General features: G+C 38.8%; 1 protein-coding gene across 1 annotated transcript in view; it reads right to left on the reverse strand.

The window, feature by feature from the left end:
* BANK1 (B cell scaffold protein with ankyrin repeats 1) overlaps positions 1-16,445 on the reverse strand; it is a 270,703-nt gene that overhangs the window by 176,170 nt on the left and 78,088 nt on the right. The window contains exon 5 of the mRNA XM_008156647.3: positions 11,624-11,729. Within this exon, the coding sequence (XP_008154869.3) occupies positions 11,624-11,729 (106 nt within the window). The remainder of the gene's footprint in view (positions 1-11,623; positions 11,730-16,445) is intronic.

Raw genomic sequence — 16,445 nt, forward strand, 5'->3', positions numbered from 1 at the left:
TTTATCCAATGGAATACTATGTGGGCATAAAAAAGAAGGATCGCTTACTCTTTGTGACAGCATGGATAGACCTGGAGATTACTATGCTAAGAGAAATAAGCCAGTCAGAGAAAGACAAACACCATATGATCTTACTAATATGTGGAAAACAATGAACAAAATAAACTTATGAACAAAATAGGTCCAGAGGCATGGATGCATAGAACAGACTGACAGATCTCAGAGGGTGGGGGAGTGAGGGGTACAGGAAGAGTTCAACCAAAGAACATTGCATGTGTATGCATAGCCTATGGATACAGACAATAGTGTGGTGAAGACCTGGGGTAGGGATTGGGGGGAGTTGGGTGCTCAGGGGGAGGGAAGTGGACATTTGTAATACTGAAAACAATAAAAAATATTGATTTTGATAATAAAAATGAACTAAGGCAAGGAAAAAAATCTGGGCAGTTCTCTGGGCCATGAAGTAACTGGGTAGAGCTTCAGTTACCTATGGGAGCACCATTTTATGTAATATAGAAATAGAATAAAAATGGAATATGAGAATGATTAGGGAAGCCCCTATTTGCAGGATGAATTGAAAAGAAAGATGAATGATGTTACAGAAACCTGCTAGAAAAATATTTCAGGAAGAAGGACAGATAATTGATGGTCTAAATTAGAGTGGTTGCAGGGAAAGTAAACAAGAAAGAACAGAGATGTCATACATCTCAAAAGAAAAGTTAAGAGGACGTTGTGATGGACTGTGTAGGCTCTGAAGGAAAGAGCTGGATTTCAGATAACATTCAGGTTCATGACTGTGAAGTTACAAGGTAAAAAGAAAAAAGAATATTCATTAGAAAAAATGACAAAGGTTATTGCCATGGAGATGTACAGGTGTGGGTGTTGATAAGGTAGCTGCCAGCAATATAATTGTAAGGGAATAAGTCAAATTAGAAATATGTCTTTGAGTAGAGCATATTGGTTATATACTTAGCTCCTGTATCATTAAATATTGATAATCACAACGGAACACTTGTTTTGTAGAAAAGAAGGCATTCTGATATAGGACCCCAGACAAAGTCCCATTTGCCATATAAGGGAACATTCACATCACAGATTGGGATGTGAATATCTTTAAGGAGCACTTATTTAGCTTCCTACACAAAGCAAGATATGGTAACTCAAAAGGCACTGCATGAAACAGGAAATAGCTCCACCATTCAGGTAATAGCTCCATAATTCAGCCTGTCTTAACACAATAAGCAACATCTACCTTTTTTTCACCAAGTATTTATATTATGGACATGGCCCAAATTATATCTGTTACTGCACAATCAACATATCCTCAGTCTATAAACTAGAATAGAATGTTTTGGAAGATTTTTCTACCCACTAGATTACAGTTTCTTCATAGACATATTAACAAGCATTTATCAAATTGATTGTTGGGGATCCCAAAAACTGTGTGAGTAAATTACAGTTGTTCAGAGCTGTCAAAGTCTGAATATGATAATGGTAAGTGTAATAGTTAATTTTTGTGTCAACTTGGCTAGGCTATGGTGCCTAATTCTTTAGTAACACACCAGCCTCGCTGTTACTGTGAAGGTCTTTTTAGATGTGACTAATATTTATGTCAATAAACTTTGAGTAAAGGAGATTACTCTCGTTTTGCCAGTTGAAGGCCCTAGGAGAAAAGACTAACGCTCACCAAAGAGGAAGGAATTTTGTCTTCAAACTGCCTTTGGACTGAGGACTACAACATCACCTTCTGCTGGAATTCCCAGCCAGCTTGCCTGCCCTGCAGATTATAGAACTTTTCAGAAATGTTAGACATTTGGAGACACTTGGCTAATCGAGTGAAGAAAATGACTATGGGGGGTGTATAGGTAAACCACAACCTATATGTACAAGACATTAGAGTAAGTTCTTCTATATCTTTGAGTTCCTATCCTTCTCAGAGTATTGCAATGATTCCTTAGTCCTATAGTGACACTACAAAGATCTTCTATAACTGTTTGTCAATGGCAGAATCCAGAGATCAAATGAGTCCCTTTAGGATGTGGAAGGAGGTATGTCAAGAAATTCAGAGAGTAAAAGCTGTAGGTTTGAGAATCATTACTTCACAACAACTGCACAAGTTAGAGCGGGTTACTTAAATAGAAACTTACTCAACTTGTTAATCAAAGAGCCCATTTTTATTTTGCGTGTGTGTGGGCATGTGTGCATGGGTATATACGTGAGCCTAACCCATATGTGCATTTTCCTTAGTAAGATGAATGAATATTTCCTGTTATCAGTTACTAATGAACAGTATTTATGCTTTTTTTTGGTAACCCTATGATGAACTTTAGATGTTTATTACTGTTAAACCTGAAAATCCTATGTCCCAGAGAAGATGAACATATGTGTGCTGGTTATTTGAGCACAGGCAGTTCAGTGCAGCACATTCAGAAGGCGCATGTGCCAATTTTTCATGCTGCTGATGGCAGATGCCATGGCTAAGAAGTAAAAAATAAAAGACAAACTAGTGACATTATAAATAACTGCCTTATATTCTTACAAATAAGCACCCTTGTTTTTGGAGCCCAAATATCATTATTCTATATCTCCTTCTATCCAGGGCCTTACTGATTTTGCTCTATGGTTAACTTTGTTGCCATTAACTATTTAATTAATGTACCAAATGTGTATAGAGCACTAGAAACTCTCCTAGCCACTGGGAATCAATCCCTGAACAAAACAGACAGGGCTCCTTCCTAAAAGACATTATTTGCCCATGGAGGCAAATGGGGGATTTGAAGAAAATCATGCACTATGAAAAAAAAAAAATCACTGTACTTCTATGATTGCAAAAAATAACACAAAGAGCATCTGAGACAACTTGCCTCTTTAAATTATTCATGAAAGTAGTCATTTAAAATAATTTAGCAGAAATTCATAATCTTCCATCTCCCTGGAAAGCTTCTCCTGATCACCCCTCTTTCTCTGGGCTCCCATGACCCCTGGAGCTCCCGCTCACTGCAATATAGGTCACAGTTGTCCAGGGGTCAGCAATGTGGCCCACAAACTGGGCTCTACCACTGTTTGGGCAAGTAATGTTAACTCCCCATGCATCGTCTTTAAAGTGGAGATTAAAATAGGATCCACCTCAGGACTGTTGTAAGAATTAAAGCATGCCCAGTGCTTACATTTTTCTGGACACAGAGTGCACAAAATGTGAGTGTTTGCTCTTATGAGTAGAGCGCACACTATTTAGTGGCACTTATTTTTGTGGTTATTGTTTTCACTTCCCTCTGAGTGTGTGGGTTGTGTTTTATTTACCTCACATTGCTCTACCTTTCCTCAGTATCTAGAAAAATATTTGTGCTAGCTTACAGTTTCACCAGCGGTATTGTGCATTGCTTCATGTCTTTTCTATGTTAAGAATTGTGTAGCTATTTAGTTTTGCCAGTATGACAGACGTGATACTTTTAATTAATATTATCATTACAAATATAGCTGAACATCTTTTCTTCTGTTACCTTACAATTTCATTTTTCTTCAGTGAATTTCTGTTAAATAGTCTTTAATCCTGTTATATGCTATTTTTTCTTATTGAATTTTTGGATTTTTTTTCTTTTTAATATTTGTATTCTAGATAGTAACCATTTTTCAGTTTTATATGTTGTGAATATTTACTTAGCTGATGGCTTGTCTTTCCTTTTTTTAGTTAACCACATAATATGTATAAAAATCTACATTTAAACATATAAAATGTGTTTTGATGAGGTATTCAAAGTTAACATAAAAATATACATCTGATTATTCTTCTACTTTTCTAGTGCTCACAGATCTCACAGGTAACAGGATTAACAGATCTGGCCAGTACCAAAGACAACTGTAGATGAAGACTTCCCAATCAGGATACTTTGAACACTGAAAAACTTTACTTGTTTTTCTTTTAATATATTTTTTTTATTGATAAAGGTATTACATATGTGTCCTTAACCCCCCCCCCATTGCCCGTCCCCCAACTCATGACCTCACACCCCTGTTGTCTGTGTCCATTGGTTAGGCTTATATGCATGCATACAAGTCCTTTGGTTGATCTCTATCCCTTACCCCCACCCTCCCCTACCTTCCCTCTGAGCTTTGATGGTCTGATCAATGCTTCTCTGGATCTGTTTTTGTTCAACAGTTTATGTTGTTCATTATATTCCATAAATAAGTGAGATCAATGTGATATTTATCTTTCTCTGACTGGCTTATTTCACTTAGCATAATGCTCTCCAGTTCCATCCATGCTGTTGCAAATGGTAAGAATTCCTTCTTTTTTTTTACAGCAGCATAGTATTCCATTGTGTAGATGTACCACAGTTTTTTACTAAAACTGTTTCCAAATCTTATCTATGGTAAATTGTGCTGTTATGGACATAGGGGTGCATATATCCTTTCTGATTGGTGTTTCTACTTTCTTGGGATATATTCCTAGAAGTGGGATCACTGGGTCAAATGGGAGTTCCATTTTTAGTTTTTAGAGGAAACTCCATACTGTTCTTCACAGTGGCTGCACCAATTTATATTCTATCTTATAAAATCATATGATTAAAGTTCACAATAAAACTTGATATCTATTAGAGCTGATCCCTACCTTGTTTTTTAAATTATTTTTAACCTTCTTTTTCCATTATTTGCCTAAAATATTTAGGATCAGTTTGTTAAATTTCATTAAAAAAACTCTAAAGAGATTTGAAAATATCTAGCATTACAGGATAAGTACATACCTGTTTAACTCATAAATTCTAATGGTAATTATTTCTACTGAGAAATTATCACACATATACATGGGCATTCCTATGAAATAATGTTCATTGTAGGATTAATTGCAATGATAAAAAATCGGAAATACTACCTATTAATAGAGTATATACTAGTACATATTGTGATATAATCAAATAACACACTACTATAACTATTTCAAATGAATGACCTACAGCTACCTATACACATGTACACATATAAAAAATAGTGAGCTGAAGGAAAAAAGGTCTTATACAATTTACATAAAATTTACAAAATTGCACAACAGTATATGAACTATGGAAACAAACATATAGTAAAGGGATTAAGAACTGCATAGTAATGATCATCAAGAAATTTAAACTACTAGTTGCTTTTCAAGTGTGTGAAATAACAGGGAAATGTGAAGAAATTGAATGAGATCTGAAATGTTTTATTTCTTAAAAAATGTTGAAGCAAATCATGACAAAATGTTAAGAGTTTTTGCAAAGGTAAGTTGTGGGTAAAAGATTGTTCTCTATTTGTCTGTATGATTAAATCATCCTATCTAATAAAAGGGTAATATGCAAATTGACCATACCTCCACTACACCCACAAGCCACACCCAACAGCCAATCAGGAGCGAATATGCAAATAAACCCAACCAAGATGGCTGCAGCCATGGAGAGAGCAGGAAAGAGGCTTGGGTTTCCCTGGCAATGGAGGAAGCCAAGCTTTCTGCCTGCCCTTGCTGGCCCAGGCCTCCACTCAATGCTACAAAGTTTCAATGATAGAAGATAAATAAATCCCAACAGAAATGGCTGCTGCCATAGAGAGAGCAGAAGGCTTGGCTCTGCTCCAGGCTACAAAGTTTCAATTGTAGAAGATAAATAAATCCCAGATACCAGGGCCTCCTCTTGGATCACCAAGGGGTGTGGCCGGCCTGCAAACCACCACAGGACTCTCACCCAGGCCACCCCACACCCCAAGGGAACCCCCACCCTGATCCAGGTCACCCTTCAGGGCAAACCAGCCAGCCCCCACCCGTGCACCAGGGCTCTATCCTATCTAATAAAAGAGTAATATGCAGATTGACCATCACTCCAACACACAAGATGGCTGCCCCCATGTGATCAAAGATCCTGCCCCCATGTGGACACAAGATGGCCACCACAAGATGGCCAGCAGGGGAGGGTAGTTGGGAGGGACCAGGCCTGCAAGGAAGGGCAGTTGGAGGCAATCAAGCTTGTAGGGGTGGGCAGTTAGGGGTGACCAGGCTGGCAGAGGAGGGAAGTTAGGGGTGACCAGGGCCTGCAGGGAAGGACAGTTGAGGGGGACCAGGCCTGCAGGGGAGAGCAGTTGAGGGGGACCAGGCCTGTAGGGGAGGGCATTTAGGGGTTACCCGGCCTGCAGGGGAGAGCAGTTAGGGGTGACTAGGCTGGTAGGGGAGCAGTTAGGCATCAATCAGGCTGGCTGGGGAGTGGTTAGGTGGTGATCAGGCTGGCAGGCAGAAGCGGTTAGGGGCAATCAGGAAGGCAGGCAGGCGAGCAGTTGGGAGCCAGCAGTCCTGGATTGTGAGAGGGGTCCCAGAGTGGAGTGGGTGCAGGCTGGGCTGTGGGACACCCCCCTCCCCCCGTGCACAAATTTTGTGTACTGGGCCTCTAGTTTGATGATATAAAAAGAGACAACACAATGGCTTTCCATTCTCCTCTACTCAGATAGCAAATGGGTTATATTTTCTGTGAAAGTAAAGCTATTACAAATTTAACATAAACCTTAGACCTATAGTCACTACTATGTATGTATGAATATCTAGTGAATGCTCTACATTTTGTAGACATATTAGGAAGTAATAATCTGAGTCAATACTTTCACATATCACTGGACTGATGATCGTATGCTGTTCTCTTTCAGATTAAGCTTGCTACCGAATGCATATAGGCTTTGACATACTTTTCTAGATGTTGGTGTGGGCTTTTCAAAGCCTGTTCTCCTTTCTGGGTGAAGGTAAATAATCTGCCTCAAAGTAACCTACTTTCCTTTTTTTAAAAACTGCCACATGCAATAATTGAACTAGCAAATATAGCTTCTTTTAAAAACAAATTGAACTATTTACTTTTCCTTTCCAAGACAGGAAATTATCTGCACAACCCAGGCTTTGGAAGGCTTTGAAGATTCATGTACCTTCTGCAATAACAGGAAACTACTAAAATGGCTTAAAACAACTGTGCTTGACCACTTGTGCTTTTATGCCTTGTTGCCATACCAAGTTGGGGGCATTGTCACTGATTTCATGCTGACCCAAATCACGTGGGTTTATAAGTAAATCTACAACCAAAGTGGAAGTTGATCAAAATCATACTTTTACTTTAAGGAATGCATTTAGATATATTTTTTATTTCAGTATCACATGTATCAGTATAAAAAAAAAGTGCCTGTTACAATCCCTTATATTGATTTCACAGTCCCTGATGATTCATATACTAGAAAGTTGTGCATGAATTATTTCTATGACTTGTATTCAAAAGTTCTATATTACATTAATATATCAAGTTTATCTGAAAACCTTTTATTATTCTTCCCCCAGGGAGAATGTTTTTCTATGGAAAATTCTTACCAATGGAAAATGTGTTTTAAAATCAATAATGAAGCATTTCAAAGAAAGAGAATATTTATAGCTTTTCTCTGCCACTTCCCACCACTTCCCCTCCAAATTTGCCTGCCTAGGGTGGAAAAAAGTCAAATGAAGAAGTTTGTTGACTAGACAGGAATGAAAATGAAAAAGACATAATGCCATGGAATAGCATTTTACTTATCTATATAATAAAAGCCTCAGTGACCATTATGGTGGAACGACCAGAACGACAAGTCGCTATGATGCACACTGACTACCAGGGGGCAGACGCTTAATGCAGGACTTGCCCCCTGGTGGTCAGTGTGCTCCCACGGGGGCGGGGGGGGGGGGCGTGCTGATCAGCTAGAAGTCAGGCTCATGGCTGGCCAGTGCAGTGCTGGTGGCGGGAGCCTCTCCCACCTCTGTGGCAGCACTAAGGAGCAGTGAGCCAAGTGGTAAGGAGCAGTGAGCAGGCAGGCAGTAAGGAGCGAGGGGTCCCAGACTGCGAGAGGGATGTCCACCTGCTGACTCAGGCCCATGGCAGTGGGCCTAAGCCAGCAGGCAGGCATCTCCCAAGGGGTCCCGGACTGCAAGAGTGTGCAGGCTAGGCTGAGGGACAGCCCCCCTCCTCAGTGCACAAATTTTGTGCACCAGGCCTCTAGTTTTAAATAAAATAACAATAAACCGAACTCATAACTTATTAAAAACAACTTGGAAAAGAAAAGAGGATGGGGAAATAGTAAGATAGACAATATTGACTCAAATATCATTTAGTTCCAGACATTTAAAGAACTATATGCATCTGTGAATAATGCCAAGGCTCATCCTTAGGGCAGGTCAATGCTCAAGGTCAATTCTTTATGACTACCATCTCTCCAAGTTTCCTAACCTCCAATTTATTTCCGCTAAAATATAGAGTAATTAATTAAAAAACAACAACATTTCACCAAAACATTGAAGAACTGTCCTGAGGGACAGACATCTGAAATTACACCTGATCATCGTTTGCTGAATTTCTCTCTCAGAATGCCTCTAGTGGTATTTCTGTAGAAATTCCTCAACAATTTACCATTTCTTTCCTAAACTTTCTCCTCCCTCAACTAACTTTACTTTATGTATAAAGACATATCAACCCCTATCATAGATTCACCTTGAAAATTATGAAAATGAAAATGCAAAGTCTTAAAGACCAGGTATTCTGAAGCTGACATTGATGAAAGATTATAGGGTCAAGACGGCCAGCAAAACATGTTCATGTTCATCTTGCATATTTTTACTATGCAATTTGTATCATGTCATTTTGTACTTCAACTAGGAATTAGAGCCTAATGTTATAACAGTCATTTGTTCTTTTATAGGTTTAAAAGCAACTATTATATAGCAATATCCAAATAAGGTTTCTGAGTGGATTACTTAGCTTGTATTGAACTTCCCATTTCTAGCTTCTGCTAAAATGTGACTGATTCATAAAAAATTTTGTCAAGTACAAAATAATCATTTAATTCTAGTAATGGTTCAAAATTTTATATACTACTAACTTTCTAACCGTTGCAAAAAGAGAATAATATTTTCTCTATGTCAAAGGTCAGCATGAGGATGGGTTGTTTGGCTGGTCTGTAATACACCGAAGCAACTCGGGGCTGGTAAATTTGGTTGCCAATTAGGATCACCTGGGAAACTTTAAAAAGCACTGAGAGCTGGGACCCAACTCCCCCCGATTCTTCTTGCTATAAGGTGTGGCTTGGCATGGAGACTTTAAAAGGACCAATGTTGATTATACTGTGCAGCCAAGGCTGAGAACCACCACTGTAAGCCCTTGATGCTCAAGAAGTCTGAGGCCTAGCATCAGCTTTTACCTGGGAGCCTGTTGGAAAAGTACAAGCCCAGACTGTGCCCCAGACCTACTGAGTCAGATCCACATTTTCAGGGGCTCTGATGTAACCCATTCAGAATTCTTTTTCTATTAAAATAAGGTACCAAGCTAATCCATCCATTCCAACTCTAAAATTCATGGAAAAAATATTATATATATATAATATCCTCACCTGAGGATATTTTTTCCATAGGTTTCTAGAGAGAGTGGAAGGGAGGAAGGGAAGGGGAGAGATAGAAACATCAATATAAGAGAGACACATCCATTGGTTGCTTCCCATAGGACACCCCACCAGGGGCAGGGAACCTTGAAATTGAGGTATGTGCCCTTGACTGGGAATTGAACCCGTGACCCTTGGGTCCATGGACCGACATTCCAATCACTGAGTCAAAGTGGCCAGGGCCCAATTCTAAAATTCTTATTTCACAACCTAAACAACACACTGAGAAGCACTTTTAAATTTATCTAGAATTCTTTACCAATAAAAATGAAAGACTACAACCATTCTATCCTGTTCAACCCTACAATTCTCTTTCCACAAACCTATATAAATAAAATGCTGAGGGAATTCATAAAAATGGTGTCATAACTCCATTTTCTGTTTCCTTTCTTCCTCACTAAAATCCTATCCATCATTTAAGACATAAGTAAAATAAAAACTCCTTTATGAAGCAGGTCCTGAACAATAAGGTATATTTTCTCTAAAATTCTATCGTCAATATCATGAGTTCCACAAAGTTTAGCACATTACTTCTTTCTGTTATAACATATATTATCTCACTTCTCCAATTAAATTATGTGCTTTAAATGAGGAATTATGTCATGTTCCTTTTCCATCCTAATCTAATCTAAGTAAAGTATACATAGTTAAAATATATGCATTGCTGCCCCAAAGCCTGCCAGCCTGAAGACAGAAATGCTTGGAGTAGACAGGGGCCCCACAGAAAAAAATCCTCTGCTCATTAGTCCTTACTATGCCTATAGTAGAACTTTCATATTCTTTAGCTCCACTCCTGTTTTACTCAACATTCCATATCTATCACAGTGTTTGGCACATACTGGGCATATATGTAAGGGAACTATAGAAAGTATGTCAACAAACAATGCAGGAACAATTTTGAATATATACTACTGAGCTCATGATATCATTTAGAAGTGTGTGTTTTGGTAGTACATCCTAAATATACTTTTCTTGATACACACACACACACACACACACACACAAACACACACACACATTATTTTCATCATACATATAATACATAGTCTTTAGAAAATACAGATTAAGTAAAATTTTTAAAAAATGTAATCCCGGAAATTTTACAACCTCAAACACAACTAATGCTAACAGGTGCATGTCTGTCCAGATCAACAATTTATAGATATAAACATATATGCTATTAAACATATATACCTTTTATTTTCATTTGTTTTTTAAATGTTTCTACTGACTCTAGAGAGAGAGAACAGGAGAGGGGGAGAGAGAGAAAAAAACTATGTGAGAGCTAAACATTGGTCAACTGTCTCCTGCATGCCCCCTGCTGGGGATCAGGCCCCCAACCTGGGAATTGAATGGGTGACATTTCAGTGCATGGGATAAAGCTCAACCAACTGAGCTATACCGCCCAGAGAAAACATATGTACTTTTTTGAAGATGATTGTGTTTTACTGCTATATACGCTACTTTCATTGAATTAAGTATATATGAGAGCATCATTCCAGCCAACCTATCAATTTAAAATAAAAATTTATTTTTTTAATATATTTTTATTGATTTCAGAGAGGAAGAGAGATAGAAACTTCAATGATGAGTGAGAATCATTGATGGGCTGCCTCTTGCATGCCCCACACTGGGGATCGAGCCGCAACCAGGGCATGTGCCCTGACCGGGAATCACACCATGGAATCAAACCCTGACCTCCAGGTTCATAGGTTGACACTCAACCCCTGAGCCACATCAGCCAGGCAAAATAAAATTTATTTCTTACAGTTGTTTTAATGAATGCACCAAAAATCATTTAATTAATTATCTATCTTGTGAAGATTAAGTTACTTCCATTTTTTGTAATTATATACAATGTTATAATTGTTGATGAACAGTCTCTATCATAAGTGTACTTTTTGAAATATTTCCTTAGCATAAAAATCTAGAAAGTAGATTTACTGTTTTTTGTGGGGTTTTTTAATGCACATTTTAGGGCTGTGATAAAAAAAAAAATAATAATTGCCAAATTGACCTTCAGAAGTTTTGTAATAGTGTGCTCTCTCTCAAAGTGATGGGAATTTTCTAAAATATCTGATCAGCAATTCAAATATACTTAGCTATAAAATTTACTACCAACTGACATACACTGAAGTATGACATTAAAAATTAATTGATGCAATTGTGAAGTACTCACATTCTTTTTGAGGGTAGATTTCAGTTTGAAGAGATTGGAACTTATAATTTGGTATCTCTTGTTTGAATATGGATGTGAGAATATCATCAAATTCTTCCATGTCATTCTGTTTTCAAATGAAAAGGACATATAGTTCAGTTATTCACATAGAAACTCATCTTAGTGCAATATAATAATAAATTATTAGTTGGAGTAAATACCGAGTAATCTTCAATAATACTGTTACCATTTTTAAAGACTCATACAAAACATCAGGGTTTGCCTAAAAAACAATTATTATGGTAATAGAAAAATAGATGCAAGAAACAAGTCTTTGCTTTTGGATGAGCAACTTTACTTAAATACTTATTAATTACAAAAGAACATTATAGCATGTCAATAATAACACTGAAATTGTTTTAATTAAATTTTGTAAAATATATGATCTAGCTATATAAAGAGCCAGGGTCCGTAACGTCCAAAATGACAGAACGGATGACCGAACACTGCAAGTCAGTCCTGCAGTCAGCACTGTGGGTGCCATGGCAACCCAGCACTGACTGCTGAGGGGGCTGCAGATCAGGCCTGGAGAGAGGCCAGGAGAGAGAAGCAGGGTCTGATCCACAGCCCCCGTGGCAGTCAGTGCTTGGTTGGTGCTGCGGAAGTCAGTCCTACAGTCAGTGCTGGGTTGCCTTAGTGACCCAGCACTGACTTCCACCACTGCAGGCACAGAAACCTAGTGCTGACTGCCAAAGGGGCTGCGGATCAGGCCTAGGGACAGGCCTGAAGAGAGAAGCAGGGTCTGATCCGCAGCCTCTGTGGCAGCTATTGATCAGCCCTTGCCTCTCTTTCTCTCTGGGCCTTGCCAGCAACCACAGGGGCTGCTAATAAGCCCTGCCTCTCTGATCAGGCCCTGAGATAGGCCTGGAGACACTGACTGGCATAGAAACCAACCAATCAGAACCTAATCTGGGTGAACTGCGAAGGCAGAATCTTAGGTGGGGGCTGAAGAGGGGGTTTAAGGGCAACAGCTGTTTGGTATAAGGTGTAAGAAAGTGGTTCAATTTTTTTAATGACCAGTTTGGCAGCATAGTGCATATGGCTGGCTATCAGTCCAGATATAGAGATTATGTATTTTTGTCTGCCAAGAGCATCTCCTCCTGCTGAAAAAGGCTTCTCCTCCCCTCTCCCCCATTTAAGCAATCCTATCCTATATAATCTATCTATACTAATAAAAGGGTAATATGCTAATTAGACCAGGTTGACCAGCCATCTTCCGGACATCCAACTTCCTTCTGGACAAAGCCATGGTGGTGTGGGCCGAAGCAGAGACAGTTAGGGGCGAGATCAGGCCAGCAGGGCAGAGGCAGTAGGGGCAATCAGGTTGGCAGGGGAGAGCAGTTAGGTGCGAGATCAGGCCAGCAGGGGAGGGCTGTTGGGAGAGAGATCAGGCTGGCAGGGGAGGGCAGTTGGGGGTAAGATCAGGCCAGCAGGGGAGGGAAGTTGGGGGCAAGATCAGGCCAGCAGGGGAGGGCAGTTGGGGGTGAGATCAGCCTGGCAGGGGAGGGCAGTTAGGGGTGATCAGGCAAGCAGGGGAGAGCAGTTAGGGACAAGATCAGGCCAACAGTTAGGGACAAGATCAGGCCAGCAAGGGAGGGCAGTTGGGGGCAAGATCAGGCTAGCAGGGGAGGGCCATTGGGGGAGATCAGGCAGATAGGCAGAGGGGTTAGGGGCGACCAGGCAGGCAGGCAGGAGAGCAGTTAGGGGCCAGCAGTCCCAGATTGCAAGAGGGACGTCCAAATGCCGGTTTAGGCATGATCTCACAGGGATCCCCCAAGAGGTCCCAGATTGTAGAGGGTGCAGGCTGGACTGAAGGAACCCCCCACATCCCATGCACGAATTTCGTGCACCAGGCAACTAGTGTTTAATAAAATAATGACTCTGGTTCTTCAACTTAAGGGTTAGAAATGGGATAGGATTATTTTATTTCTGTGAAAAGTAAAAGAAAATATGCATCTCAGCTTTTTTTTTTTTCTCTTTCAACTATAGAGTAACTATATGTCTACTTTATTTCCCTAATTTTGGAGGAGGCAAGTAGAACTTAACTGTTCTCCTATTGATGGCATAGCCTATTACAAAGACCAGCATCTTTTAAAATTGTGTTTTGTGAAGCTTTTGATGGAACCAAATTGACTTGAGACATAGATGGTTGTAGCCAAGGAGATAGGCTAACGAAACAAAGCCATTGGTGGGGAGAGGATTATGGAACAAAAGTTCCTAATTAAGATTTTTGAAATGATTTCAAAATAAAATTAGACATATTGCCAATACATAGTCTCATAAATTAAATGGCTGGATTGAACAAACAGACACTTGTGTTACTCTATTTCCTCATTTTTCAGTAATCTGAGTGCCTCAAATAGTCCAGTGACTTAGGGCTAACTGTGTTTTCTAAGTTCTGCTGAGAGAGGCCTTGCTGGGAGAGGCCTTGCTGTGGTGAGCACATCTTTAAGACATAAAAATGTCAAATCACTATGTTTTACACCTAAAAATAATATAATATTTTGTGCCAAGAATAGTTCATTAAAAATAGAAGTTGGGGAGGGAATGTAAGTCCTTTTCTCAATCTATAGCTATATAGTATAGAGAAAAACCCAATATTAATCTATTTACTGCTGTGGGCTATGTGGAGCTCTTAGCGCTGAGAGAGAGAGAGAGAGAGAGAGAGAGAGAGAGAGAGAGAGAGAGAGAGAACAGCAAGCTCTGCCTTCAAGGAATTCACAGTCATACAATTACATATGGGCAACACATTGAGTTCTGGGTACTATGATAGAAAGTCACTATGGGTTAGAAGCAGAGTGGGCAAAAGGTAGATGGCTCAATTCCACAAAAAAAGAAATGGCCAGGAAAGACTGTATGGAGCAGATGCATACAATGAACATTCTGGATTAACTGAACAAATTGCTTAAAGGCATGGATGAATCATGAATCATGACCCGGTTATGTATTTTGGGAATTTATATAAGACTATAGTAGAATGAGAGAGAAGAAAGAAGTAGGCATTTCAAAAAGTACCTGGATATAAAACTTAATAATTCATACTATAAACATTGAGAAGTTGTTTAGGGCCTATATGTTTGACATGGAAATGTTTATTATTTGGATTAAATCAAGTTTATTTAAGTTGCAGCATTATTATGAGCACTTATGTGGCTGAATATTGATATTGAATGAAACCTATTTTATAAATAAAGATGTGAAACTTTTATATTAGCAATAATTACCCTTTTTTAAATTGAGATATAATAGGCATATAACATTATTGCTTGTAGATGTACAATGTAATGATTCAGTGGTAGTATATATTGATTTGTTGAAATGACCACCACAATAGGTATAGTTAACACCCATCACCATACATAATTAAATTTTTTTCTTGTAGTGAGAATTTTTTTACATTTTTAGCAACTTTCAATTATGCAGTAAAATATCATTAACTATGGTCACCATGCTGTGCATTACATCCCTATGACTTTATTTTATAATTGAAAATTTGTACCTTTCAACCACCTTTATTCATTTCTCCCAATCCCATCCCTAGCTTCTGGGAACCGCCAACCTGTTCTCTTTTTTATTTTACATCTCAAAGTTTTTGACTAATGCAGCAAAACATTAGGAGTTGGAAGTGATAATAAGCAAAATAACCCTTTCTTTCTACTCAAATGCTCAGAACTAAATAAGGCATAAACAGAGAAAAGATTGAGAGCAAAATAACAACTTCATAACGGATAAAACTAAATGTTTGACCACTTGACTATCCCAGCATTTTCTCCATGGAATTACATGTGTCCATATAATTTCACCCTTAATTAAGATGTCCACAAGGACAGGGCTGGACAAGTGCATCCTTCCCTCCTGGAGCAGGTACTTCCTGCATGGAGATGCAGGGACCAGATGAGGCTGTGAGTCCTGAGGGAGACAAGAAGTACAGCAGAGTATGCTCCATTTTTACAGTCTTATTTTTCTCTTAATTTAAAAACATGAGCAGACTGTATCTTAGGTACAAAGATCTTACAAGATTCCCCAATGATATGAGAAAATGAAAACACCTTCAGGAATCTTAAAATCTAGCTGGAAAGGCAAGCCTTAGACATGGAACACTTATTAAGAGCAGAGAGCATAACTTTGAAGGGGTCAAGTAAGGAGTGTAGGTGTAAATTGTCTTTGTCTAACTTATTTCACTTAGAATAATGTCCTCAAGTTCCATACATGTTATCACAAATGTCAAGATTTTATTTTTTTTCTTTCCTCATGTTTATTTTTTATTTATTTTTTAATTGTATTTTATTTTATTTTATTTTATTTTATTTTTTACTTTTTTTTATTGGTCAAGGTATTACATAAGTGTCCTTAACCCTCCATTGCCTCCCCCACATTCCCCACTCATGCCCTCACCCCCCTCTTGTCTGTGTCCATTGGTTAGGCTTATATGCATGCATACAAGTCCTTTGGTTGATCTCTCCCCCTTAACCCCACCCTCTCCTACCTTCTCTCTGAGGTTTGATGGTCTGATCGATGCTTCTCTGTCTCTGGATCAGTTTATGTTGTTCATTATACACCATAAATGAGAGAGATCATGTGATATTTTTCTCTGACTGGCTTATTTCTATTAGCATAATGCTCTCCAGTTCCATCCATGCTGTTTCAAATGGTAAGAATTCCTTCTTTTTTACCACAGCATAGTATTCCATTGTGTAGATATACCACAGTTTTTTTTTTTTTGTTTTGTTTTTAAATATATTTTATTGATTTCTTACAGAGAGGAAGAGAGAGGGACAGAGAG

This window comes from Eptesicus fuscus, chromosome 2 (genome assembly GCF_027574615.1).
Source record: "Eptesicus fuscus isolate TK198812 chromosome 2, DD_ASM_mEF_20220401, whole genome shotgun sequence".
NCBI lineage: Eukaryota > Metazoa > Chordata > Mammalia > Chiroptera > Vespertilionidae > Eptesicus > Eptesicus fuscus.